This window comes from Pan troglodytes, chromosome 23 (assembly GCF_028858775.2).
Source record: "Pan troglodytes isolate AG18354 chromosome 23, NHGRI_mPanTro3-v2.0_pri, whole genome shotgun sequence".
NCBI lineage: Eukaryota > Metazoa > Chordata > Mammalia > Primates > Hominidae > Pan > Pan troglodytes.
The window spans coordinates 27,590,352-27,615,456 of NC_086016.1; the positions used below are offsets into that span (position 1 = coordinate 27,590,352).

The window sequence follows — 25,105 nt, forward strand, 5'->3', positions numbered from 1 at the left end:
AGTCTGGCCAAGGCCACTTCATTAAGGGACAGGGGACCTTTCCTATCTCCTCAAGGGTAGCCTCCTGAGTTGATCTGATCCCCAGGTTTAACCAGAACACACTAGAACTTTCCACACCATCTGCACATGGAAAATGTGTGTTTGTTAATTGATTTATGAAGCCACCTAGAAAGATTAGCTATAAACAATGTGTTTATTTAATTTTAGGATATATTTGTTAGAGGCAACTGGCAGAAAGGTGAACTTTTCCATCACTTAGACCTCGAGTCACCAGCTCATGCAGCAGTGATTGCTCGGGTGACTCTGAGTGACCTGTTCTACCTCTAGAACCAATGTTTCTGGTTAGGCTAAATGGAGGAAATAAAAATTCTCCAACCATTTAATTAAGATTCACTGGGAGGCCGGGCATGGTGGCTCACGCCTGTAATCCCAGCACTTTGGGAGGCCAAGGTGGGTGGATCACGAGGTCAGGAGATCAAGACCATCCTGGCTAACACGGTGAAACCCCATCTCTACTAAAAATACAAAAAATTAGCCAAGCGTGGTGGCAGGCACCTGTAGTCCCAGCTACTCGGGAGGCTGAGGCAGGAGAATGGCGTGAACCCGGGAGGTGGAGTTTGCAGTAAGCAGAGATCATGCCACTGGACTCCAGCCTGGGCGACAGAGCGAGACTCCATCTCAAAAAAAAAAAAAAAAAAGATTCACTGGGAAACAGTACCCTGAGTGCTTAGAGCTGCATTCTTCACACAGAAGACACAGTAAGAGTTAGGGAACCTTCTCGGGGGATAAATACACACAAATTTTCACCACAGCAATCAAGAATATATATTGGGAATCTGATTCCAGCCTCTAGGGAAGCTGAAAAATCCAAAACCAATCTCATTAAACTATTTCATCTACTCATTGGAGGAGCTCCAGTTCTTATAAAACTGCCAACCCTTCCTTCTCTCCCTCTCCTCACCCTCCACCCACAGGACAGGGCCGGGCACACAGAGGAGGGACACTGAGGACCTGGGTGGTGGAGACCCTGGCTTTCCTCTCTTCTCACCCATGGGGGGCTCTGCTTATCCTCATCTTTTCTTCCCCAGTTAGGGTTCCCTGGGAGCCTGCGAGTTGTCTGGGGACCTTATCAACATTTACACAAATGCCCCAGACTCTGCTCACCTCTTTCAAAGGGGCTCCTTCCTGTGAGCCTGCAATGTCTGTGTGATTGGGAGGTGTCACCCCCAGGCCCTTAAACCAGAGTGGCCCAGGTCTGAGGTTCCTCTATGAGCTTTGGAGATGAACGAGGCCTCTGCTTTGATCGGAATAGATCCTGTTTATCAAGGCATTTAAAGGCCAGACATTCCTTTCTATGTTAGGGGTCCTGAAGAGTTGTTTCGGAGTAGATGAATGACTGTCACATCCTCAGTGGCCCTGCCACTCTGACAGATGAGTAGTCACTTGTCATACATCTTATTCACTTGGACTTCAACAATGATGTAATTTGATTTAAAAAATCATTGTATTCATGATCTGAAATGGAAATAACAGAAAGTACAAATAGTATCATTTCAACCACTAATTAAGCAAGTACAGAAGAAATCTATGACATTTGAGAAGAATCTTCTGCGTACAGTAGCACCTTCCTCCTGATTTTAATGTGAACCACCACCAGCTGTTTTAAGACTATCTCTCATTAAACTGAATAAGAGGTCAGCAGCAAGGTTATTGAGTTACTGATGTTTTCCACTGTGATTCATTTTAATGTATAATTTATTTCACCATGAATGTAAAAAGTGTGATTTTCTCCTTTATATATTATATTTTAATAATAAATTGAATTTTTAAAAAAATGCGGCCTGGTGCAGTGGCTCACACTTGTAATCCCACCATTTTGGGAGGCCAAGGTGGATGGATCACCTGAGGTCAAGAGTTCGAGACTAGCCTGGCCAACATGGTGAAACCCCGTCTCTACTAAAAATACAAAAAAAATTAGCCAAGCGTGGTGGCACTCCCCTGTAGTCCCAGCTACTCAGGGAGGCTGAGGCAGGAGAATCACTCAAACTCAGGAGGCAGAGGTTACAGTGAGCCAAGATCATGTCACTGTACTCCAACCTGGGCAACAGCGGGTGGCATATCCTGGGATATGCATCATCCTGCTTTGATAAGAGATGTAAGTCTGTTCTTCAGGATTTCTAGGAGTAGGAATCTTATTGTCTTGTGTAAAACTCTACCGGGGCAGGCATCAGAATCGAGGCGTGACCTTCTCGCACCCCTGGACTCTTTTTGACTATGTGAACTAAAACATGATGAGAAGCTGTCATTTTTTTTTTGAGAAAAAAAAATTCAAAATTTATTTTCCAACAGACAGACAGCATCAGCAGGTACAACTACAGGGGTTTCTCCGTAGATCATACATTCACAAGGCATTATTAGCTCAACAGTGAGAAAGCCACTGGTGTGCTTTCTGTAACAATATCCACTTCACAGTATAAACAGGTACTATTATCATGTTCACTTCAATTCCAGAAGGAAAGGCACAAGTTGGCAAAAAAAAAAGAGCGGGGCGGAATCCTAATGTCAGGTGCAACGATGAAGGGACAACACTTTGGCTAATCGTCTTGGATGCATATTTCCGTCAGGACCTTCCACATACAGAGGAAAGACTTTTCTCCCAGAAGTTAGAGTTTTTTTCTTTCTTTCTTGTTAAACCTTTCTTGTTAAACGAAGAGCAATGTTTCGTTTGCTCAATATCACATATACAAAAGGAAACGACAAAAAAAAGGCATCACAAAATCATCTTGAACGTTCACCTCTTCCCACCAATACATCAACTCTTAGGTTTTAGACAGGGCCTGGGAATACTTCAGCGGTCTTGAAATAGGAAAATAGACAATATGGCTACAAAAAATAAAAAATAAATGAGGTAGATAAATTAAAGCTTTCTCACCCAGGACGTGCCTGTTCTAACTTCGTAGCCTTCATGAAATATTCAGCAAGAAAACAAAACGAAACAAAAAATCTTCATAATTACTTGGCATAAGTCGCACAAGGAAATTCAACAAAAACAATCAGTATGTGAACCTGTGATGGGAAACACGCCCTTCCACGAGTTTCTTCTCGAGCATGAAAACCCCATTCTTCAATAGAGTAGGCACTGGCAAACTAAGTCACCTGAGATTCCCCACTCAGGTGCCCACCTCTTCTGGGGTTTGGGAAGCGGAAGGCATCTAAGAGGTGTGGGGAAAACATTGGCACTCTCGGGGCTCCAACTGAACTGTAAAGAAGCAGCAACACACACATTGACTCCCTAAGGACTAACATAAGTCCATTTGAGGGCCTCCTACTTAAGGTTCTAAGGTTGAAGCAATTTTATAATTCTACAACCCTAGTTTTTTGTTGTTCCTATTTTAAGGACATTAAAAAAAAAAAGATGGGGACAGGGTTGGGGCATATAAAACAGGTCCCTAAAAAGATGATAGACCTTGTCCTTTTACCCATGTCCAGTTACCAATAAGTAGACAGTAGCCCTCTCCCCTCAATTAGGCTGTGTAGTTGTGTTTTCCACTGTTGTTCAGTAAGTTCCAACGATTCTACCTTGAAATAGGTAACAGTCTTTGGAAAAAGTCATTCTAGGTTGTACAAAGGTTCTATGTATACGTCTGTTACAAGTAACAAAGCTACTTTGCAAGACCCGAAGAAGCTGTCATTTTTAACCCCTGCAGTGACAATTTCCCCACAACTGAATTGTAATCTTGAGTGATGCACTTCCCAGAATGTTCTGAACAAGGCCTGGTGCCGTCTCCGCTACAGTCCCTGGAGGGAGAGCAGGGGTCTCCTTGGGGCCGCCATGGAGTCTCTGGGGCAAGAGGTAGCCTCCTAGGGGGAGGATGACAGGTCTGCTCACTTGCAGACTGGACACAATTCCTTATAGGCTGCCCTCTGGATGTGAGTTCTAGAGCCACAGGTAATGTAGCAGCAGAAATTCCTCTGAGATTATGTCTGTGTATAGTTGTGTTGGTTTGAAAAGTGTTTTGGTCATTTGAGTCTTCATACTTAGTAAACAAACAAAAATTAACTGGAAAAAAATTCTGAATTTGTAAAGCGGTATCAGTGGTGTAGATACATTTTAACAGCAACAAAGTAAGAGACGGGCCAGCATCTGGGGGGCCAGCAGGTTTTGTCCCACTTCCCCGCCTGCCTGTGTCGCTGTGAGAAGCATCACTGGTCCAGGCATACAGTAGTAGCCTTGTCCTCTAGCTGGGCCCAGAGACGTGAAGAATCCCTGCGTTTTCAGGGGCATCTTTGGTTCCAAAGAAGGGGCTGGGGACGCTGGAGCCCTGGTGCTTATTTGAATGCGAGTGGTAGCTCAGGAGATGCTGGGGAGGGCTCCCTGGCTTCTGCCATCTCCAGTGTATCCCACAGTCACCAACACTGAAGCCACTGCTCAGGGTGCAGGGGAGTCTGGCAGATGCTACCGGGGTTGCAGAGAGGGAGGGCAGCTGAGTCAGCACAGGCTGGAGAGGGAAACTGCAGACACAGACAGTCATTGGTGCTGCGTCAAGGACCAGGGTAAAGATTCTCAGGGCCAGACCCAGAAGAGATGAAAACAAACTGGGGGCTGCCCTGGGTCTCTGAGGCCTGTCCCTACCTGTGCAGTGAGAGAGGGACATGAGGAGGAGAGGAATCCAGGCCGTGGTGGAGACAGCCCTTAACCCTCACAATGGGGCTGGGCTGTCCCAGGCTTGTCTAATTTCCCTCCTGCTCCCAGGGAAAAGAAGGGGCTGTTCATGTTAATTCACTCCCTCCCCTCCTGGATCCCTCAGACCCTGCCTGATCACGGATTCAGGAGCCTGAGAGGGGACTTGAGGACAGAGGAGGCTGAGGGAGGGGCTGCTCTGAGTGCAGGCCCAGCAGCGTTGCGCAGGGGGACACACAGCTGTTAGGAACACACACAGGACCCTGCCAGGCCTTGAGAGCACCAGGCCATTGGGTCACATTCTGAGTACAGGGGACAGCTCTGACTCTGCCAGCTGGAGGCCAGTGGAGCTCACCCAGTTGTGAGCAATCCCCAGACAGGGCCTGGGACAGGGCACAGCACTCCTTACTGGTCACAGGCCCATCTTCAGTGTCCTCAGGGTCCGGGTACTTAATGCCCCAGGACGTCCCACCATCATTCAACACACAGTCCCCCAGGCCTCTGTGTAAGCAGTATGCTTAGGTCTCATTTCACAAATATTGAGAAGCTCTCTGTGATTTCAGAGGCTTGCAATACAGAGAGAGAACTTTTCAATCCACAGACAATCCTATGAATATTAGGGGCTCAAGAAAACATATAAAGCAGTGGGGCTCTCTGGCCTGGCGCAGTGGCTCATGCCTGTACTCCCAGCACTTTGGGAGGCCGAGGATGGTGGATCACCTGAAGTCAGGGGTTCAAGACCAGCCTGGCCAACATAGTGAAACCCTGTCTCTACTAAAAATACAAAAATTAGGCCATACGCGGTGGCTCACGCCTGTAATCCCAGCACTTTGGGAGGCCGAGCTGGGTGGATCATGAGGTCAGGAGTTTGAAACCAGCCTGACCAACGTGGTGAAACCCCATCTCTACTAAACATACAAAAATTAGCCAGGCATGGTGGTGTACGCCTGTAATCCCAGCTACTCAGGAGCCTAAGGCAGAAGAATCGCTTGAACCCAGGAGGCAGAGGTTGCAGTGAGCCGAGATCATACCACTGCACTCCAGCCTGGGCGACAGAGACTCCGTCTCAAAAAAAAAAAAAAAAAAAACACAAAACAAAACAAAATGAAACAAAAAACTCCCTCTCTTCTCTCCTTCCTCCCCCTAGTCATCTCTAGTTTCTGTCTCTTTGAATTTGCCTATTCTAGACATCTCATGTAAGTGAAAACATGCAATATTTGTCCTTCTCTCCTTGCCTTATTTCATAGCATATTTTACAAGGTTCATCCATGTAACAGCATATATCAACATTGAATTCATTTTATGGCTGAATAGTATCTGTTGCATAAATACACATTATTTGACTTGTCCATTTATTTGTTGATTGATACTGGGTATCCATCAAGATTTTCTTGTTATTTCCACCTGTTCGCTACTGTGAGTAATTCTGCTATGAACTTTGATATGCAGATATCTGTCTGAGTTCCTTCTCTCTCTCTCTCTCTCTCTCTATATATATAAAATATATATATATTTACATATTTATTTATATACCTTACAGTGGAATTATTGGGTCATACGGTGGTTTCATGTTTACAGTTTTGAGGCTCTACCACACTCTTTATCACAATGGCTAAATCAGTTTTTCCTCCAGCAATACATAAAGTTTTCAATGTCTTGACATCCTTGTGAACAGTTGTTATTTTACTTTTCCTTTTTTTTTCACTATAACCTTCCCAGAGAGTGTGAAGTGATGTCTCACTGTTGTTTTGATACGTACTTCCTCATGCCTAATGATGTTGAGTATCTTTTTTTGTACTTACTGGGCCATTTGTATATGTGTTTGGAGAAATATATACTCAAGTCCTTTGCCCCCCGAGCCCCACCCCCGCCTTTTTTTTTTTTTTTTTTTTTGAGACAGAGTCTCACTCTGTCGCCATGCTGGAGTGCAGTGACTCAATCTTGGCTCACTGCAACCTCCGCCTCCTGGATTCAAGCGATTCCTCTGCTTCAGCCTCCTGAGTAGCTGGGACTACAGGCGTGCACCACCACGCCTGGCTAATTTTTTTTTTTTTTTTTGTATTTTAGTAGAGATGGGGTTTCACCATGTTGGCCAAGATGGTCTCCATCTCCTGATCTTGTCATCTACCTGCTTTGGCCTTCCAAAGTGCTGGGATCACAGGTGTGAGCCACCATGCCTGGCCCTTTGCCCATTTTTTAACTGGGTTGTTTACTTGTTTTTATTGTTGAGTTCTGGGGTGCTTCACATACTGCGGATATAAATTCCCTTGTCAAATATATAATTTGCGAAGGTTCTGTTCCATTGTGTAGGTTGTCTCTCTGCTTTCTTGACATTGTCCATTGATGCACAGTACTAGGCAAAAAATGTTCATTACATGTTACAATATGATATATATGTTAACAGTTATAAAATATAGCTAAATAATTCAAACATATTAATAATCCCTTTAAATGTGCATGGTCTATATACACTAATTAAAAGACATAGACTAGAAGAGTGGATAAAAATAATATGCAAATATGTGTTCTCTACCAGAAACCCACTTCAAATATAAAGACTCAGAGCAAAAGAAGAGAGTTTTTTTGTTTGTTTGTTTGTTTGTTTGTTTGTTTTTTTGAGATGGAGTCTCACTCTGTCGCCCAGACTGGAGTGCAGTGGTGCAATCTCAGCTCACTGCAAGTTCTGCCTCCTGGGTTCATGCCATTCTCCTGCCTCAGCCTCCCAAGTAGCTGGGACTACAGGTGCCTGCCACCAGACCTGGCTAATTTTTTTATATTTTTTAGTAGAGACGGGGTTTCACCGTGTTAGCCAGGATGATCTCAATCTCCTGACCTTGTGATCTGCCGACCTCGGCCTCCCAAAGTGCTGGGAATACAGGCGTGAGCCACCATGCCTGGCCAAGAACAGAGATTTAAAAAGACAGACCACTGGGTGTGGTGGCTCACGCCTGTAATCCCAGCACTTTGGGAGGCCGAGCCGGGCGGATCACCTGAGGTCGGGAGTTCGAGAGCAGCCTGACCAACATGGAGAAACCTCCTCTCTACCAAAAATATAAAATTAGCTAGGCCTGGTGGCACATGCCTATAATCCCAGCTACTTGGGAGGCTGAGGCAGGAGAATCACTTGAACCCAGGAGAAGGAGGTTGTGGTGAGCCGAGATTGCACCATTGCACTCCAGCCTGGCAGCAGAGCAAGACTCCTCTAAAAAAAAAAAAAAAAAAAAAAAAAAAGGCAACATTGTGGGCCATAAAATAATACCACAACTTATTTAAATGAATGAAATTTCTAAAATATGCTTTCATAGCATTACAAAATTAGACTAGAATTCAGTAATAGAAAGATAAATGGAAAACCTCCAAATATTTGGACATTAAATCATGTACTCTGCAAAACACATGGATCAAAGAAGATGCCTCAGTGAAGTTGTAAAAATACATATATATTTTTTGAGATGGAGTTTCACTGTTGTCACCCAGGCTGGAGTGCAGCAGTGCAATGTTGGCTCACTGCAATGTCCGCCTCCCGGGTTCAAAGCGATTCTCCCACTTCACCCTCCCGAGTAGCTGGGTCTACAGGTGCACACCACCACACCCAGCTAATTTTTGTATTTTTAGTAGAGACAGTGTTTCACCATGTTGGCTAGGCTGGTCTCGAACTCCTGACCTCAAGTGATCCGCCCACCTCAGCCTCCCAAAGTGCTGGATTACAGGCGTGAGCCACCGCGCCAGGCAATTTTTTGTATTTTTTAGTAGAGATGGGGTTTCAAAATGAAATAAAAATGTACCTTGTCAAGATCTGTGGGATGCAGTCAAAGCAGGGCTCAGAGGGAAATTTATAACTGAATGCCATGTGATAGAAAATAAGAAAGACCTAAAGTCAATAACCTAAGCTTTCACATTAGAAAACCAGAGAAAACAGAGCAGTGTTATAGAAAGCAGACAGAAGAATAGCAAAAGCAATAATTATTGCAGAAATCAATGGAATGAAAAATCAAAAATCAACAGAGAAAGTTATCAAAACCAACAGCTGTTTCTATGAATAGATAAAAAAAAAATCAATAAACCTCCAGGCAGGCTAACCATGAAGAAAGGAAGTCATAATGTACTAATAACTAAAAGAGAGGTCATCATTTGTGATTCTATGGGCATTGAGAAGACCATGAGGGAATACTCTGAGAAAATCTATGCCCAGAAATTTGATAAGCTTAGGAACCAATTCCTTCAAAGGCAGAAACTATAAAACTCACCAAGGAGAAATTGATAAACTGAATAGACCTGTATCAATTTTAGACATTGAATCAATCATTAGTAACTTTTCCAAAAAAAAAAAGGCACCAGGTTTAGATGGTTTTACTGGTAAATCCTACCAAATTCTTTTTTTTTTTTTTGGAGATGGAGTCTTGCCATGTTGCTCAGGCTGGAGTGCAGTTGCACAATGTTGGCTCACTGCAGCCTCCACCACCTGGGTTCAAGTTATTCTCCTGCCTCTGCCTCCTGAGTAGCTGGGACTACAGGCATATGCCACCACACCTGGCTAATTTTTGTATTTTTTTTGTTTTTTGAGATGGAGTCTCGCTCTGTCGCCCAGGCTGGAGTGCAGTGGCGCGATCTCGGCTCACTGCAAGCTCCACCTCCTGGGTTCATGCCATTCTGCTTCAGCCTCCCCAGCAGCTGGGACTACAGGCGCATGCCGCCACGTCTGGCTAATTTTTTTTTTTTTTTTTGTATTTTTAGTAGAGACAGGGTTTCACTGTATTAGCCAGGATGGTCTTGATCTCCTGACCTTGTGATCCGCCCGCCTTGGCCTCCCAAAGTGCTGGGATTACAGGCATGAGCCACTGCACCCAGCCTAATTTTTCTATTTTTGGTAGAGACAGGGTTTCACCATGTTGGCCAGTCTGGTCTCGAACTCCTGACCTCAGGTGATCTGCCTGCCTCAGCCTCCCAAAGTGCTGGGATTAAAGGCATGAGCCACCGTGCCCAGCAACCCTACCAAATTCTTATGTAGTCTTATCATATAAGTAAGTGATAACAATCCTAAGTATTTACCCAGTTTAATTAAACAATTGTGTATGGGCTGGGCCTCCCTACTCGGGAGGCTGAGGCAGGAGAATTGCTTGAACCTGTGAGACATTGGTTGCAGTGAGTTGAGATCGCACCACTGCACTCCAGCCTGGGCGACAGAGCAAGACTCTGTCTCAGAAAAAAAAAAATTATGTCTGTACTAAAAAGTCCACTGGAATGTTTATGGTAGCTTTATCCATACTGCCCACATTGAAAGCAACCTTGATGTCCTTCAGTAGGCGAATGTACCAACAAACTTTGTTACACTGATCAATGGAATATTATCCAGTGATAAAAAACCACTGAGATACATTTGGATTGGATTTATTAATCTCAGTTACCTACTATTCTGACATTTTAGGAAGGAAGTAATTGTTTTTAATGATGGATAAACTTGCGTGGTGTTTCAGATCTTATGATGCTGAGCAGGTTCTGCATTGTGCTAATGTCTAATATAATTTTATATTTACAAACATACCTGCTACCCGGAGATTAATTTAGTCCATATGGACTCTTGACCCCTCTTGAGACTGCAACATACGCACTCGTAAATCAGTGTGTTTAGACTTTTCAAGTATCTAACTCATTTCTAAACATGTACCATGTTTATAAACCTCTTGATTTCCAGCAACATATGATAGAAAACACCTGCTATTAAAAACACTTCACAGCTTCTACTCAGTGTCACCCATTGCTGTCGTGAGAGACAACACAGCGATATCTCATATGTTGCAAGCTTTCAAGATAGCCTGAACTTAAAAAGTTGCTCCATTGGTTGTATCTGATGGACCTAAATTTGCCTCCTAGTTCACTTTGTGTCAAGAGCCAAAACTGTGAACCTAACTTTCTCTTACTTGCAGGCAATAACTGAAAATAAAGATTTATTTTCATGCTAACTTCTTAAAAGTCATAAAAACAATAAAATAGGATCCTGAAAAAAAAAACCGTTGAGATAAAAAGGCACAAATCAATATGAAAATGTCATAAATGTATATTATAAGTGAAATAAGTCAATCTGAAAAAGCTGCATACGCTATGATTCCAATTACATAAGCTTTCGGGGAAAGAAAAACCAGAGGGACAGTGAAAAGATCAGTGGTTGCTGAGCGATCTGGAAAAAGGGGAGAGTAGTTAATAGGTGAAGCTCATGTAATGTTTAGGGCATAAAACTATCTTGTAATGGTAATGAATGGCATTATTAGTTTGTCAAAACCCTTAGACTACCAAAACACAGACTGAATCTTAATGCAAACTCTGGCCTTTAGATACTAACAATGTATCAATAATGGTTCACTCATTGTAACGCATGGACCACACCCATGTAAAAGGTGGTTAAGAAAAGCAAACTTTGGGGGGAGGGTCTGAGAATTTTCTGTACTCTCTTCAATTTTTACATTCATCTAAAACTGTCCTACATAAACTCTCTTAATTTTTAAAACTCTGGCAACACTGTTTCAGGAAGAGATCCATCTCAGCTAATGTCTAATGATCAGCTAAATGTTAAAAGTTTCAGTTGAGATGTTTTCTATTTAAAGTGAATGAAACTTTTAGTTGTAAATATGCCATTCCTTCTGTAGTTGTAGTAGTGGCAACTGACTAAATAATTTAAACGTGCACACATGAAATAAAAGAGAAATATGACACAGCATTTTTAAAGTTTTGTCTAGGCCAGGCATGGTGGCACATGCCTGTAGGCCCAGCACTTTGGGAGGCCGAGGCGGGTGGATCACCTAATGTTAAGAGTTCGAGACACCTTGGCCAACATGGCGAAACCCCATCTCTACTAAAAATATAAAAATTAGCTGGGCATGGTGGTGGACGCCTGTAGTCCCAGCTACTCAAGAGGCTGAGGCAGGAGAATAGCTTGAACCCAGGAGGCAGAGGTTGCAGGGAGCCGAGATCGAGCCACTACACTCCAGCCTGGGCTACAAGAGTGAAACTCCAACTTAAAATAAATAAATAAATCAAGTTTTGTCTTAAACATGAAATGCTTAACCAACTGGAATCACTCTGCTTGAATGCACTTAATAACAGAATAGTCACAGTACCTTCAATTGGTATGCACACTGTCACTCTTTGCCTAGTCAGAACTTTTCGGACCCTCTGCTTCCAGGGAGAAATAGTCTGCACTGATTCCTGATGAGTGCTGTTGGGCCAGAAGTTCTCGGATGCTCAGCTTGGAGTCAGCAGAGGCTCCGCCAACTCCTCAGGAATTACTTGTATGTTCGGGATGCAAGATCCTGGGAAATTACAAAAAAGATAGCTGTTGAAATCTTACAGGCAGAAGACCATAGATAAATTAGTAATACTTTACTCACAGATCAAACTTTTATTTTTTTTTTTTTTGAGATGGAGTCTTGCTATGTTGCCCAGGCTGGAGTGCAGTGGTGCAGTCTGGGCTGATTGCCATCTCCGCCTCCTGGGTTCAAGCCATTCGCCTGCCTCAGCCTCCCAAGTAGCTGGGATTACAGGCATGCGCCACCACGCCTGGCTAATAGTTTTGTATTTTTAGTAGAGACAGAGTTTCACCATGTTGGCCAGGCTGGTCTCAAACTCCTGACCTCAGGTGATCTAGCTGCCTCAGCCTCCCAAAGTGCTGGAATTACAGGCATGAGCCACCACACCCAGCTCACAGATCAAACTTTTGATCCAATTTTTACCACCTGCTTAGCACAGCCACCTGAATCAGAGAGTTAGTCCTTACAGAGAGATTTTTTTTTTTTTTTTTTTGAGATGGGGTCTTGCTCTATTACCTAGGCGGCCGTGCAGTGGCATGCTCATGACTCACTGCAGCCTCGAACTCCAGGGCTCCAGTGATCCTCCCACCTCAGCCTCCCAGTTAGGTGGAACCACAGGCACACACCACCATACGGGGCTAATTTCTAAAAGTTTTTTGTAGAGGTGGGGGTCTCCCTAAGTTGCCCAAGCTGTTCTTGAACTCCTGCCCTCAAACTACCCTCTTGCTTTGGCCTCCCAAACTGTTGGGATTACAGGTGTGACCCACTGTTCCTGGTCCTCCTAGAAAGACCTTGCAGTGTGGGTAGCACTTAAAATGGAACAGATGATGTAGGCAAATGCCTTTCTTTAGATGATGCAATGTGGAAAGGAAGCAGAGCAGACTGACCAAGAGCATGGAGCCTGGTGCCTATGGCCTGGGTTCAAATCCCACTGAGAAGCTGTACATACCTAGGAATGTTACGTAAATCTCTCTGTGCTTCAGTCCCGGTTCTGAGATACACGAATGTTAGGCCGAGCGTGGTGGTTCACACCTATATTCCCAGCACTTTGGGAGGCTGAGGCAGATGGATCACTTGAGGTCAGGAATTCGAGACCAGCCTCATCAACATGGTGAAAACCCGTCTCTACTAAAATACAAAAATTAGCCGGGCGTGGTGGCAGGCACCTGTAACCTCAGCTATGTGGGAGGCTGAGGCAGGAGAATCGCTTGAACCCAGAAGGCAGTGGTTGCAATGAGCCGAGATCCCTCCATGGCACTCCAGCCTGGGCAATAAGAGTGAAACTCTGTCTCAAACAAACAAACAAATAAACAAACAAAAAACAAATGTTAATATGGTCCCTCTTATGATATAAGGCTAACATTGAATTCAGGTAAAGCCTTAAGAAGACTGGTGCCGGCCAGGTGCGGTGGCTCATGCCTGGAATGCCAGCACTTTGGGAGGCCGAGGCGGGCAGATCATGAGGTCAGGAGATCGAGACCATCCTGGCTAAAATGGTGAAACGCTGTCTGTACTAAAAATACAAAAAATTAGCCAGGCATGGTGGCGGGCCCCTGTAATCCCAGCTACTTGGGAGGCTGACGCAGGAGAATCGCTTGAACCCGGGAGGCGGAGGTTGCAGTGAACTGAGATCACGCCACTGCACTCCAGCCTGGGTGACAGAGCGAGACTCCATCTCAAAACAAAAAAAAAAAAAAAAAAAAGAGAGAGAGAGAGAGAGAGAACTGCATTAATACAGATGGTTCCATATTTTCTCCAGGGATCATCCGACTGAGGAGGTGGGTGGGGGGGTGTGGGACAAAATGGAGATTATGATATTGTTCAAAACAGAGGATTTTAATGTGGTCTCCAGTTGGATAGAAGTTGTGTGTACATGTGTTTGTATTATCCATACACACAGAGACACTGTTCTGAGTTCCTCATGTATATTAATCTGTATTTTATCCTCTCAACAACTCTTATGAGAAGGTACTTTTCTGCAGATGGAGAAGCTGAAACACGCAGAGGATTCACTGCCTGCTCCAGGTCACCAGCTTGTAAGTGGCTGAAGCAGGATGTTAACCCAGGTGGCCTGGCTCCAGAGTCCATGCACTGAGCTAGAACAAAGAAGACAGAAAAGAGGGCACATTCAGCTTGCTGGGCTTTCCTGTTCATGCTCACTCTGTCTCTCCGGAAGAGGGTCACCTTTTCCTATCCTCCTGTCTTTGGACTTGAAACTCCATGATTTGGGCCTTTGTATTCTGGTACTTGCACCAGCAAACACAAAGGATTCTCAAATCTTGGACCTCAGACTCGGAGCTGCAGTGAAAGTTTCCGTTGTTTTGAGGCTTTTGCACATAAACAAATCCACATGGCTGGTTCCCCTGGGAGCCACACTACTGCTGCTTTTTCTCATTCTCCAGCTTGCAGATGACCTGCTGTGGGACTTTGCCTTGCAATTAGGTGAGCCAATTCTCCCTATAAATTCCCATTTACAACACACACACACGTATACACACACACACACACACGTATATACACACACAAGAAGACTTACTTATCCTGAATACATATGCACCCAACAGTGGAGCAGCCAGATTCGCAGGTACTTGAAAGCTGAGATGGGAGGATCACTTGGGTCCGGGAGGTTGAGGCTGCAGTGAACTGTGATTGCACCACTGCACTTCATCCTGGGGGACAGAGTGAGACCCTGTCCAAAAAAAAAAAAGGGAGCTTCACAGGGGGAGGTCCACATGCATAGGTTGGGGAGTTCTTGCTCCCTGGTGTCCCACAAGACACCCTTCTACCCTACCTGACCTGGGCTTATGCTGACCATGAGGTGAATCATCCTGCACTGTGCACTGTGACTGGCAGGGGGCGCTGAAACCGCCTTTTCTGCCCCACATGGTGCGCATGCGTATTCTCACCGCAGACGCTGCGTGGCGTGCGTGGCGTGCGTGGCGTGGAGTCCAGAATGAGAAGAAGGAAAGCGGGTCCGGTTCCTTCAGGACCCGCTTCAGGGGGCGCCACGGCGGCTTGGGGACCACTTGGAGCCCCGTCCTGGGGAGAAAACAGCTCACGTCTATGGCCCTGACTGCTTATGCGGGAGCTGCGTGCAGCTCAGCTTCTCCGGGGCATTTTTTTCTACACGGTGAGTACAGAAGTTTGTTTCCTCGAACGTTCCCGTTATTCTCATCTTCTCACTAGTTTTCCTCTTTCTCTTATAGTATTTTAATATTTGTTTTACCATTAGTTTTGTTCCCTGAGGGCTTTTGAGGGTGGGAAGTGTAGCAGACTGTGGTATTTTTAGGGTTTGAGGAGTTTTTCTGAGGGAACCTGTCCCATATAGATGGGGAGAGAGGAAGGGGAAGCCCGGCCCAGGTGGGAGTGGGGGCCAGGTCTGGGTTTTTGGCCGCCTCCTGTCCAGGCCTCAGACAGAGGAAAAAAGATGCCAGCTGCCTCCAGGATTTGATGAATTTTTAAATTTGCCTTCCCGCCATCGGGACAAATCGGGACTCTTTCACCCCCTCCAACCCCTGCCCCCAGGGAAGCCTATGTCCCCTTCTGTCCCTCTGGTCACGACCACCTGACCAGGGGGGAGGGACACCCTGGTGCGAGCCTGACGGGGACTTACCCCTGATGACGGCGATGCTGAGGACCTGGTTCTCTCCATTCTGCTCAGTGTTACGTCCCCTGTGCAGAAATGTCTATTCAGGGTCCCTGCCCAATTTGGTGTTATCTTACTGTTGTGGTTATTGCTGCTTAGCGCTGTTAACGTATTGCATATCTTTTATAACAAACCCTTAGGAGATATATGCTTCCTCCAAACTTCTCCCCATTTGTAGGATTCCTTTTCATTTGGGTCATTGTTTCCTTTCTGTACAGAAGCGTTCCAGTTGGATGTAGCCCCACATGGGTTGTTTTTGCTTTTGTTACTTGTGATTCGCTTTCCCAATTTAAAAAATAAATATATTCATAAGCCATTCCATTCTCGACGAGATTTTGTCCCTCTTCTTTCTTTTTTTCCCTTTTTTTCTTTTCCTGTTTCCAAACTGTGAGCCTAGATGCAAGTTGCCCCAAAACTAAGTGCTCCACCATCCCCTCTTTTTATCTTACAGACATTTGATGATGATCTGTAATTTCAGGCCTTGTGTTTGGGTTTTCAATCCATTTTGAGTTGATTTTTGTGTATTGTATACCAGAAGGGTCCTGTTTCATTCTTTTTCATAAAAACATCAGTTTTTTCAAAACCATTTAATGAAGAAAATCTCCTATCCCCATTGAGGCTTTGCAAACTCTGATACTGTTTTCATTTGCTTTGGAGGTATACCCAGTAGTGGGATTGCTAGATCATATGGTAGTTGCATTTTCAATTTTTTGAGGAATTTACAACTTTTTTTTTTTTTTTTTTTTTTTGGAGAGGGAGTCTCGCTCTGTTGCCTAGGCTGAAGTGCAGTGGCGTGATCTCGGCTCACTGCAATGTCTGCCTCCCGGGTTCAAGTGATTTTCCTGCCTCAGCCTCCCGAGTAGCTGGGACTACAGGTGCATGCCACCATGCCCGGCTAATTTTTTGTGTTTTTAGTAGAGACGGGGTTTCTCTGTGTTAATCAGGATGGGCTTGATCTTCTGACCTCGTAATCTGCCCGCCTCGGCCTCCCAAAGTGCTGGGATTACAGGCATGAGCCACCGCGTCTGGGCTACAACTTTTTTCCATAGTGTATATCCTAATTTATCTTTACACCAACAATGCATAAGATTTTCCCTTTATCCAAATCCACACCAGTATTCTTTTTAATTTTGAAGATATTTTCAGTAACATGTATTCCAGTAGGTGTGGGATGGTATCTGAATGTGGTTTTGGAGTACATTCTTTTCTGATGAATAGTAAAGTTGAGGACCTTTTCTCTTACGTGTTTGTGCGTGTTATGTCATTTTTGCAGCGATGTCTATTCGGGTTTTCTGCCCGATTTTAGTTTGGATATGTATTTTTTATGCTATTTGGTTTTTTTTTTCTGTGTATATGTTTGATAACAACCAGTTATCACTTCTATGATTCCCTCCTATTTTCTCACAATCTTTTTCTTTTTTGAGACAGGTCACTCTCAAAAAACTGGTTCCATGATAATATTAGCATTGTGTATTTAAACTTTTTTTTTTTTTTTTTTGATGGAGTCTTGCTCTGTCACCAGGCTGGAGTGCAGTGGCATGATCTCGGCTCACTGCAACCTTCATCTCCTGGGTTAAAGCGATTCCCCTGCCTCAGCCTCCCAAGTAGCTGGAACTACAGGCGCATGCCACAACACCCAGCTGAATTTTTTTTTTTTTTTGTATTTTAGTAGAGATGGGGTTTCATCATGTTGGCCAGGATGGTCTCGATCTCTTGACCCTGTGATCAGCCTGCTTTGGCCTCCCAAAGTGCTGGGATTACAGGTGTGAGCCACTGCACCTGCTCCTCCCCCACCCCTTTTTTTTTCAAGATGGAGTCTCTCTCTGTTGCCAGGCTAGAGTGCAGTAGTATGATCTTGGCTTACTGCAACCTCTGCCTCCTGGGTTCAAGTGATTCTCCTGCCTCAGCCTCCCAAGTAGCTAGGACTACAGGCGCGCCACCATGCCCAGTTAATTTTTGTATTTTTAGTAGAGACGGGATTTCACCATGTTGGCCAGGATGGTCTTGATCTCCTGACCTCGTGATCCACCCACCTCAGCCCCCCAAAATGCTAGGATTAAGGGGCCACTGCACCCGGCCTATACTTATTAAATGTTTTGTCTATAATAAGGCACATAAACAGAGGGTATACTGGGACTTTTTTTCTCGTCTGGGACTCTTTTGTTTTTGTTTCTGTTTTTATTTTAAGACACTGAGTCCCGCTCTGTCACCCAGGCTGGAGTGCAGTAGCATGATCTTGGCTTACTGCAACCTTTGGCTCCCAGGTTCAAGTGATTTTTGTGCCTCAGCCACGCAAGCAGCTAGAATTACAAGTGTGTGCCACCATGCCCAGCTAATTTTTGTATTTTTCAGTAGAGACGGGGTTTTGCCACGTTGGCCGGGCTAGTCTCAAACTTCTGGCCTCAAGCGATCTGCCCACCTCAGCCTCCCAAGGTGCTGGGATTACACACAGCCACCTTTCCCAGCCTCGTCTGGGACGTTTTGATACATCTATATTTTTGGTGATGATCAAATCAGGGTACTTAGCCTAACTATTCCCTCCTACAGGTATTATTTCTCTGTGGTGAGAACACTCAAAATTGTTCCCTTCTAGCTTTTTTGAAAAATACAATATTGTAACCAGAGTCACCCAGCTGTGGAACAGGAATGTATTCCTCCCAACTAACTGTAACTTTATTTCTATAACCAATCCCTCCTATCTCTCCTCCTTCCCCCAGCCTCAGGAAACCACTCCGGTACTTTCTGCTTCTTGAAGGTTAAGTTTTTGGATTCATCATAAGTGAGGTCATGCAGTGTTTGTCTTTCTGTGCTTGGCTTATTTAACAGAATGTTTTCTAGGTTCATTGGTGTTGCCCTAAATGAAAATTGCATTATTTTTTATGACCGGAGAGTATATCATTGTATATGTGTACTACATTTTCTTTATCCCTTCATCTGTGGGTGAACAGGTAGTCTGATTCCATCATCCTAGCTATTGTGACTAGTGATGCAATAGACATGGAAAGGCAGATGTCTCTTCAAAATACTGATTTGCTTTGACTGTATAGCTAGTAGTGGGATGAATAGATCATATGGCATTGGACTTTGAGTTTTTTGAGGAATCTGCAACTGCTTTCCGTAGTGTATATAGTAATTGACCCTCCCATAAACACTTCTTTTTTCCTGGAAATTCACACCAGCATTTGTGTTTGTATTTTTATTTGTCATATTCATTTCAAATAAGAGATGCTTTCTGTGTATGGTTTTGATTTCCATTTTTTGCAGGAGTAGTAATGTTAACCACATTTTTGTAAAGATAAAGTCAGTGTTATGTCTTCTTTGCCAAAAAGTCTATTCAGGCTCTTTGCCCAATTTTGGTTCGGTTACTAGTTGCTCTTTTGTTTAGTTTTTTTGCTAGTTACTAGTGTTAGTAGCTTGTGCCTTTTGGAAAACAAGGTCTTATCAGCTGTATGTTTCCCTAAACTTTCTTCTCATCTTTGCGATGCTGTTTGTTTGTTTCTTCTCTGCCCCCTCCCCTCCCCCCGACGGAGTCTTGCTCTGTCACTCAGGCTGGAGTGCAGTAGCATGATCTCAGCTCACTGCAACTTCCGCCTCCCAGGTTCAAGCAATTCTCCGGCCTCAGCCTCTTGAGTAGCTGGGATTACAGGCACGCACCACCGTGCCCAGCTAATTTTTGTATTACTAGAGACAGGGTTTCACCATGTTGGCCAGGCTGGTGTCAAACTCCTGACCTCGTGAGCCACCATGCCTAGTCTAAGATGCCTTCTCTTTGGGTTCATTTGTTCTCTCCTGTGCAGCAGCTCTAATGTTGTACTTAGTCTCTCATGTTTATATTTGCATTTGTTGGCAGTGATTTCAGTGTCCCATCCAAAAAAAGAGATTGTTAAGCCATTTTATTGTCTATGCATATTTTCCCCCTAATTTTTCCTTTTCTTTTTGCAACGTGTGTGCACAGGGTCAAGTTTCCCCCAAATATATGCTTATCCCATGTTTTTTCCTTGGAGTGTTTTGCTTTCAGGATTGAATTTAACTGTTCGATTTATTTTTTGTAGATTTTTGTGTATTGGGCAGCATAGGGGTGCTATTTCAATCTTTTTGCACATGACTACCCAGTTTTCTCAACTGGTGTGCCTTGGTGTGCTTTTGAAAAATGTGTGCCCTAAATATAATTTTGGGTTGATTACTCGGCTCCCTCATTTTGTCCATTCGGTTGTCTTTCTATATTTATGCCAGTCAGTGATTGCCTGGATGACTGTAGGTTTTGTTTTTATCTATCTATCTATCTATCTATCTATAATATATCCTAATCCTATTATTATTATTATTTGAGACAGGTTATCGGTCTGTCACCCAGGCTGGAGTTCAGCAGTGCGATCTTGGCTCATTGCAGCCTTGAACCTCCCGGGCTCAAGTGATCCTCCCTCCTCAACCTCCCAAGTAGCTGGGACTATAGGTGAGCACCCCCATGCCCCACTAATTTTTTTGTACTTTCTGTAGAGGTAGGGTTTTGCCATGTTGCCCAGGCTTCTCTCGAACCCCCGGCTCAAGTGATCTGCCTGCCTCAGCCTCCCAAAGTGCTGTGAGTACTTGTGGGAGCCACTGTGCCCGGGGAAACCCTGTTTTAAAAAATTTATATAATCGACTTATTTTGATTAAATTGCAGGTTAGTTACATGTGAACATTTGATGACACTGAGGCTTCTGGCCACTGACCCCATCACCCAGGCAGTGAGCAAAGTGCCCGTCAGGTGGTTCTTCTGCCCACACCCCCTTTCTGCCTCCTTTTTTCATCTGATAGTCCCCAGTGTCTATTGTTTCCATCTTTATGTTCAAGTGTATTCACTGTTTAGCTCCCACTCATAAGTGAGAACATGCAGTATTTGGTTTTCTGTTCTTGCCTTGGTTTGCTAAACATAATAATCCCCAGGTCTATCCATGCTGCTTAGGACATGATTGTGTGTTTTACTTACGGCTGCGTAGTATTTTATGGTGTGTATGCGCCACATTAAAAAATCAAATCCACTGTTGCTGGTCATCTAGGATGCATCCACGTCTTTGTTCTTGTGAATGGCACGACCATGAATGCACGAGAGCATGTGTCTTTTTGATAGAAGGATTTATTGTCTTTTGGGTAGATACTAAGTAGTGGAATTGCTGGGTCTGATGGTAGTTCTGTTTTAAGTTCTTTGAGAATCTCTACACTGCTTTCCACAGTGTGAACCTGTTTTCACGTTCCGCAAGAGTAGCAGCGTTCCCTTTCCTTTCCTGCCTCGCCAGCATGTTGTTTTGCTTTTGGAAAAATGGCCATTCTGACCAGCGTGAGATGGTATCTCATTGTGTTTGTGAGTTGCATTTCACTGATGATTAGTGAGGTTGTGCATTTTTTCATGTCAGTTGGTCACTTGAACGTCTTCTTTTTCTTTATTTTTATTTTTTGAGACAGTGTCTCACTCTGTTGCCCAGACTGGAGTGCAGTGGCGTGATCTTGGCTCACTGCAACCTCCGCCTCCCAGGTTCAAGTGATTCTTCTGTCTCAGCCTCCTGAGTAGCTGGGATTACAGGTGCCTGCCACTATGCCTAGCTAATTTTTGTGTATTTTAGTAGAGACCCGGTTTCACCATGTTGGCCAGGCTGGTCTTGAAGTCCTGACCTCGTGATTTGCCCGCCTCGGCCTCTCAAAGTGCTGGGATTAAAGGCATGAGCCACCATGCCTGACCAAATTTTTGTATTTTTAGTAGAGATAGAGTTTCACTGGTCTCGAACTCCTGACCTGAGGTGGTCTGCCCGTCTCAGCTTCCCAGAGTGCTGGGATTATAGGCATAAGCCACAGTGCCCAGCCCCTTGACAACTGTTTTGTAAGGAACCATTGCCTGAAGTAGAATTGCTGGACCAAGACTGCTCTTCCAAAAGAGGATAATAAACATGATCTCCTCTTTTGTTAATGACTTAGATCATTCCTCTGAAAAGCCATTATTGCACATTGCTGAAATGTTCGCCTCTGCACTGGTTGGTCCCAGAATGCTAATCATTTTGAAATTTGTGCCTTCTTTCTTCTATTTTCTGCTTTCTTCTATTAGCCATGCCCGACCTGAAAGCCATCCCTTCCTCTTTAATGTACTATTTTTCTTCTAATGTGGATCTACAAAAACAGAGTTTGGGCAGAGTCTAACAACAGGAACAAGAGAAGAAACAGATCCAAAGAGAGGGGCTTTGGGCACCGAGATGTTCTAGAGTCAGTTCTCAGTGGTGAAGGCTGATTGTGCATCTCTCTTCCTAACTTCACTTGCAGCCATGTCATATTGATAGCTTGAAATCTGCCACAGTGGGAGCATTTACACCATGGAAATTGGCAAACGCTGCAAATCAAGAGTGTTAATTTTTGTTTTGTTTTTTGAGAGTTGGCTATTAACTTACCAGCATACTATTGGCTTTAGTGCATGGCGTCTATATATTGGTATTTGTTGCTGGGCCGTTATTTAGACTGCCTTATTTCTTAACTGTGTTCCAGGTGGGTAAAGGCAGCATAGCACTGAGTTCTAGATAACTGAGGGGATTTTGCACTTGGATTTGCTGTGTTAAGGTTTGGGTGGGGCTATTACATCTTGCCGGGCTGGGCAAGAGTGAACCCTAGGGGTCAACTTCAGTAGCCAGGATTCTGCCATAGGAAGCTTGGAGTGAAACTGACCTGCACCCTTTCTCTCTGTCTCCATGGCAGCTGGGTGAGCTATGAACAGGCCAACTGAAAGGGCGAGCAGTTTGTGTTTGAGAAGGGCGAGTACGCCCACTGGGACTGGTGGACCAGCAGCCAGAGGACAGATTCAGCAGCCTGAGGCCCATCAAGGTGGTGAGCCCCCTGCCATCATCCTACTTTCTCTCTCTGCCACCTTGGAGCAGGAGGTCCTGGTACCAGGAAGGAGCCTGCCCCTCTAGCACTGTGCCCCTTCTGATTGGTGAGGAACCTCCTCACTGGGTGACCTTGCAAAAGTCATTTTACTTCCCTGAGCCTCAGTTTCTTCATCTGTAAAATAGGCATATTGGTATCTACTGTCCTGAGGTTCCAATGTGCTTATTAGCTTGAGGGTTGTCACACTGCAACTCCAGGGGGCTCCAATCACAAGACTATGAAATGCTCCAGAGGGCACTATTCACATTCTATTTTATGTGGTTGGTGCCCACCCCCCCCCCCAGGGTTGGGCAACTCCTGTCATTGCTCAATAACCAATAGCCATCAGAAATACTACAAGAAATTATGAGTTTGGGGCTGGAGGAGAAGGTGGTTTAGCTCTTCTTCAAGACTCGTGCCAGTGTGAGTTTTCAGTGCTTCTGAGATCCTGATTCTTACTAGTGTGTGACAGTGTCAACTCTCAGGAAGGGGACAGGGCCCATCACTGCTCAGTTACACTCTCAAACCCTCCAAGCCCAGTCTAGCTCCTCCCAGGACCTACTGGAAGGCTGGAGAACACTGGACTTTGCACCCCACAGACCTGGGTTCCCAAGTTGGCTGTGCTGCTCCCAGCTGTGTGGCCTTGAGCACGTCATTTGACCTCTCTGTGCTGCGCTTTCCTCATCTGCTAAATGGCATAAAAGGATTTTATGTCTGAGGGATAAGGGTTTTATGTGTGAAGGATTAGATGAGATAACTAAGGAAAATGTCATAGGAACAGGAGGATGGGAAGAGATGTAGAAATGAAAAAAAATCAAAATATCTCAGGTGCCTATTAGAGGCACAGTTAGCCTGTGCATGTGTGTGTGTACATGTGTGGGTGTGCATGTGTGGGTGTGCATGTGTGGGTGTTCACATGTGGGTGGGTAGGTAGATCGTAGCCACCATTTATAAAAGAGAAACTTGAGGAGGAAAAAATGACATTTCAGAATCAAACATTCCCCAAAGTGTTGCAGAGTGTCTGTTACATGAAAATGGCCCAGTAGAAACTTAACAAACGGCTGTGATCCAACAGCACTTGTCATAGACACGTAGTGGGTGCATTGGGAAGAGAGTGATGTGTGGGACATGCTGATCCCAACTCTGGGGCATGAGCATGGGGTGGGAAGGCCAACCCTGGGCCCCCTCACTCATACTCACTTCCCCCCATCCTCTGCCAATAGGACAGCCAAGAGCACAAGATCATCCTCTATGAAAACCCCAACTTCACCAGGAAGAAGATGGAAATCATAGATGATGATGTACCCAGCTTCCACGCCCATGGCTACCAGGAGAAGGTGTCATCTGTGCGGGTGCAGAGTGGCACGTAAGTGCATTGCCAGCCCTGGCTCACCCTGCCCCAGGAACTGAGACTCTGGGGTCCTAAGTCCTGCTCTGCCCTGTACACGCTGGTGATCTTGCACACATCAGTGTGCTCTGCTGACCTCTGGCTTCCCACTGGAAAGTAAATGGGAATTCTCTGCCCGTAGGTGGCTTACAGCTGCTGAATTTCTTTCTAGAGCTGCCTTTGGGGAAATGGTATGCCTTTGGAGTGGAGAAACCTTGGCCTTAACCTCAGCCCCAGTGAGCAAGACATGTATGTCAGAGGGGCAAGTTGAGGCAGAGGGAGGATTAGGTTGAGGCAGGAGGGAAGGAATGAGTTGAGTAGTCTGAAAGCTATGAGAAGCAGGAGGATCAGCCCATGCTGCCTTTGACCGCGTGTGTCCCTAAGTTTGGGAACAGGAGGTGTCATTTTCCACTGAATCGAAGTTCCTGGGCACATCGACCCTGGCCATCAGCAGTGAGGGATTTCTCATGGTAAAAAATGTGGATTCCATGGGGGTCCACAGATGAGCTTTGGGCAGCAGTGTGCTGGAAACAGCTTATACCAGCTTGTAAGAACTGACTTTTTTTTTTTTTTTTTTTTTTTTAATTGAGACGGAGGCGCGCACTGTCGCCCTGGCTGGAGTGCAATGGAATGATCTTGGCTCACTGCAACCTCCACCTCCCAGGTTCAAGCGATTCTCCTGCCTTATCCTCCCAAGTAGCTGGGATTACAGGTGTCCACCACCAAGCTCAGCTGATTTTTTGCATTTTTAGTAGAGACAGGGTTTCACTGTGTTGGCCAGGTTAGTTTTAAACTCCTGACCTCATGACCTGCCTGCCTCGGCCTCCCAAAGTGCTGGGATTACAGGCATGAGCCACTGCGCCTGGCCTGGAACTGACTCTTACATTTTCAGAATTTGTGTGAACTGGTTGACTAATCATTGGTAGCTTGAAACCAGCCACAGGGTGCATTTACAGCATAGAAATCAGCAAGTGCTACTAATTAAGGCTCTTTCCCCACAACAGAACCAATTTAGCCAAACATACTGGCTTCTCAGGGTTTGTGAAACTCCTAAAATAGTGTGCAAAGTTCTGTGCTTCTATTCCCCTTCATTCCCTCATTCATTCATTCATTCATTCATTCATTCAATGTGTCAGTGCTGACATATGCCAGGCATTGTGTTAGGTGCCCAGGGTGAAGGAGATTAAAGAGATCTGGCTTCTGCCCTG

The 25,105-nt window shown here is 44.9% G+C and overlaps 1 protein-coding gene and 1 long non-coding RNA gene across 18 annotated transcripts in view; one reads left to right on the top strand and one right to left on the bottom strand.

The window, feature by feature from the left end:
• Nucleotides 1-174: 174 nt before the first annotated feature.
• LOC107970380 (uncharacterized) lies at nucleotides 175-14,865 on the bottom strand. Of its 3 annotated transcripts, none has more exons than XR_008541850.2 (4): nucleotides 14,779-14,861; nucleotides 14,519-14,671; nucleotides 11,794-11,985; nucleotides 175-1,515 (listed from the first exon to the last, which is right to left on the bottom strand). It is a non-coding gene; the product is annotated as an uncharacterized LOC107970380 (long non-coding RNA). The 3 variants fall into 3 exon arrangements; XR_010156210.1 differs by lacking the exon at nucleotides 175-1,515 and adding an exon at nucleotides 2,306-4,512 and having other exon boundaries at nucleotides 14,779-14,865; XR_010156211.1 differs by lacking the exon at nucleotides 175-1,515 and adding an exon at nucleotides 6,895-7,034.
• Nucleotides 14,866-14,872: 7 nt separating this feature from the next.
• The window catches only part of GRK3 (G protein-coupled receptor kinase 3), a 279,994-nt gene continuing 269,761 nt past the window's right edge, over nucleotides 14,873-25,105 (top strand). For 2 of the 15 annotated variants that reach the window (XM_063808422.1, XM_063808427.1), the window contains exons 1-4: nucleotides 14,915-15,112; nucleotides 19,963-20,081; nucleotides 22,343-22,468; nucleotides 23,734-23,876. Coding sequence is in view for 11 of the 15 variants with exons in the window: in XM_063808412.1 (XP_063664482.1) it covers nucleotides 15,062-15,112; nucleotides 23,734-23,876; nucleotides 24,488-24,561 (268 nt within the window). In the remaining 4 variants the exon portion in view is untranslated. Of the gene's footprint in view, nucleotides 15,113-19,962; nucleotides 20,082-22,342; nucleotides 22,472-23,733; nucleotides 23,877-24,487; nucleotides 24,562-25,105 lie in introns of all 15 variants that reach the window. The other 13 variants (XM_063808413.1, XM_063808414.1, XM_054675962.2 and 10 more) reach the window with 13 other exon arrangements.